The 2,977-nt window shown below is 49.1% G+C and overlaps 1 protein-coding gene across 2 annotated transcripts in view; it reads left to right on the plus strand.

The window, feature by feature from the left end:
• slc25a25b (solute carrier family 25 member 25b) overlaps positions 1-2,977 on the plus strand; it is a 22,157-nt gene that overhangs the window by 16,969 nt on the left and 2,211 nt on the right. For both annotated transcript variants that reach the window (XM_037979584.1, XM_037979585.1), the window contains 6 exons: positions 472-598; positions 695-782; positions 1,609-1,720; positions 2,311-2,469; positions 2,559-2,711; positions 2,791-2,898. In XM_037979584.1, coding sequence (XP_037835512.1) covers positions 472-598; positions 695-782; positions 1,609-1,720; positions 2,311-2,469; positions 2,559-2,711; positions 2,791-2,898 — 747 coding nt within the window. The remainder of the gene's footprint in view (positions 1-471; positions 599-694; positions 783-1,608; positions 1,721-2,310; positions 2,470-2,558; positions 2,712-2,790; positions 2,899-2,977) is intronic.

The following is a 2,977-nucleotide window of genomic DNA, read 5'->3' on the forward strand; positions in this document are numbered from 1 at the left end:
GAGGCTGAAGACCAACCTCAGGACCAGGACAGGTCAGATCCAGACCTCAGACCGGTTCCTCCTTCATCAGCAGTTCTCCAGATGTTCTGAGGATCAGTTATCATTTTTAAACAAACCAACAGGTCAAGGTTCTGGTTCTGGTTCTGGTTCTGGACAGAGGTCTGAAGAAATATCTGAACATTTAAACGTGTTTTTTCAGAATTCTCCAGTAAAGTTTTTCTTCAGTTGTTTAAATCTGGTTCTGATGGACCTGTAGTTTGAGTCGTCTCTGATGCCAAACAGAACCTGTTCTGGTTCTGGTTCTGGTTCTGCTGTGGTTGTAAAGTGAATCAAACTGGAAGGTGAACAGAACCCAGACCACAAAACAGCTGCTGGGTTCTACCCGGTCCAATGAGTTACTGATGTCGATACTTTTCCTTCCAGTTTGTCCAGATGTCCCTCAGCTGTCCTGTTCGTCTCTTCTTGTTTCAGAAAGTCCTGAAAGCCGGAGACAAAGACCTGGACGGGCAGCTGGACTTTGAGGAGTTTGTTCATTACCTCCGAGACCACGAGAAGAAGCTGCGTCTGGTCTTCAAGAGTCTGGACAAGAAGAACGACGGTGAGGAGCTGCAGCTCGGACCCCCGGCCCACCAGTTTGTGTCCTAACGAGTCTCACAGTCTCGACTGACCTTTGACCCCTGATGGTGTGTTGTAGGTCGGATCGACTCGCAGGAGATCCTGCAGTCTCTGCGGGACCTGGGCATCAACATCTCTGAGGAGCAGGCTGAGGAGATCCTCAGAAGGTGGGTCTGCTGCACAGAGCTGCAGGCTGCAGCATACAGATGTTCTCCTCTTCAGAGATCTGTTTGTTTTTCATTATTTATATTCAATCAGCATCAGCCGCCATCTTGAAACTCCCATCATTCATTGCTGTAACACCTGTTCAAAAACACAGCAACAAATATTCATCTCAGCACGAACATTAAAGTACACGCCTACAAGCCACGCCCACAAAATCTACAGCAGAACGCTTAGTTTGTCTCTGAAACTCAGGAAACATTAAAGGTAGTTTTTTATTCAGAAAATGTATTTTTATCATTTTTAATAGGTTCTCCCAGTGGACCTCAGACGTCTGGTTTCCTGTGTTTTTGCTTTTCTTCTGACCCAGTTTAATATTTTACTTCCTGCAGTGACTGAATCCTGCTGCAGAAAATAACTTGAATCGTTTCCTGATCGTTGCAGCATCACCTGACAGAGTCAACATTTAGTCTGGGTTGTAAGAAGGTCATGCTGAGATGTCTGTCTGTGATTCATGTCTGTCTCTAACCGTCCGTCTGTCTGTCTGTCTCTGTCTGTCCCCCGGGCGTCTCAGAATAAGGAGGGGTCACATCTGGACCCCTGTCCTGTAGTAAGTAGCAGTTTCTGCAGTCTGCCTGCTCAGCTCTGCTGCAAAGCTTTTTATTTTGCTTTATTTTGGAGGGAACAAAGAAATAAAAGTTTGTTGTTTCAGTTGCAGAAGCATCATGAGTGCAGCTTCGGCTGGAGGAAACCTTAGAAACACGTCAGCTGTGCATGTGAGCAGCTGCTGATGAGCTGGTTTCTAACAAACTGTTTGGCTTCAATCTGCAGCATGGATAAAAACGGTACGATGACTATAGACTGGGATGAGTGGAGAGATTATCACCTGCTGCATCCTGCAGACAACATCCCTGAGATCATCCTGTACTGGAAGCACTCCACGGTAACACACACACACACGCACACACACACACACACAAAAAGTCTTCATCCACACAGAAACGACCCAAACGCTGCAGTGACTCTTCCAGGCCTGTAGAGGCGCTGTAACGCTGCCAAGCTCCCACAGGAGGACGATTAGAGGCGGGGCTATGACATCATCGTTCTCTGGTGGTTGTGTTTTGGTTTTTGAACTCGTTGAGAGTTCCTGAAACACCGTTTCTGGTTGGACACAAGGCTGAAACGATAAAAACTTTCACATGTTCACGCTCCCTTAGACTCTTCTGATTGTTTACATTCAGACCAGAACCGAACATTTAGTCCTGACGGTACCGTCAGAAGGATTTATATTAGTAATTTGTCCTAAATGGGTGCATTATCCCTTTAAACCTAAATAAATCCTTCCCAGACTTCCCTGTAGAGACATTAACGGATCTGGAACAAGCTGAACGGTTTGTTCTGCTCCCAGACACATCCAGAAACCGGGTGTCCGGTTCCTGTCCCTGTGGTCCTTCGGGTCTCTCAGGGTTTCAGGCTGCAGATCTGAACCGGACCTGGGTGTCTTCAGTCTGAACCGGTCCGTTTCCTCCTCAGATCCTGGATGTTGGTGAGAGTTTAATGGTTCCTGATGAGTTCACAGCAGAGGAGAGGAAAACGGGGATGTGGTGGCGACACCTAGTGGCCGGAGGAGGAGCTGGTGCCGCGTCTCGGACCTGTACGGCGCCGCTGGACCGGCTTAAAGTTCTAATGCAGGTAGAACCCATCAGAACCGTTCAGCTAGATTCTGAAGAACCAAACGGAGTTGTGAAGTCTCAGAAAATGTTTTTTCTTTTTGCCCTCAGGTTCACGCCTCTAAAAGCAACAGCATGAGGATCGCCGGCGGGTTCTCGCAGATGATCCGGGAGGGCGGCGTGAGGTCGCTGTGGAGAGGAAACGGGATCAACGTCATCAAGATCGCTCCCGAGTCGGCCATAAAGTTCATGGCGTACGAGCAGGTTGGAGCCGAGCTCAGATTTCAAAAGTTTCTGTTTGAGTTTCTGAGTCTCTGCTGAATAAAAGCTGATCTGCTGTCAGATTAAACGACTGATCGGCAGCGACCAGGAGACGCTGGGCATCGCCGAGAGGTTCGTGTCCGGATCCCTGGCTGGAGCCATCGCTCAGAGCAGCATCTACCCCATGGAGGTCAGAATCCGTCACCGGGGGGTCCGGCGGGGTCCGGCGGGGTCCGGGAGGGTCCGGGGGGGTCCGGGAGGATCCGGGT

This window comes from Kryptolebias marmoratus, linkage group LG14 (genome assembly GCF_001649575.2).
Source record: "Kryptolebias marmoratus isolate JLee-2015 linkage group LG14, ASM164957v2, whole genome shotgun sequence".
NCBI classification, from domain to species: domain Eukaryota; kingdom Metazoa; phylum Chordata; class Actinopteri; order Cyprinodontiformes; family Rivulidae; genus Kryptolebias; species Kryptolebias marmoratus.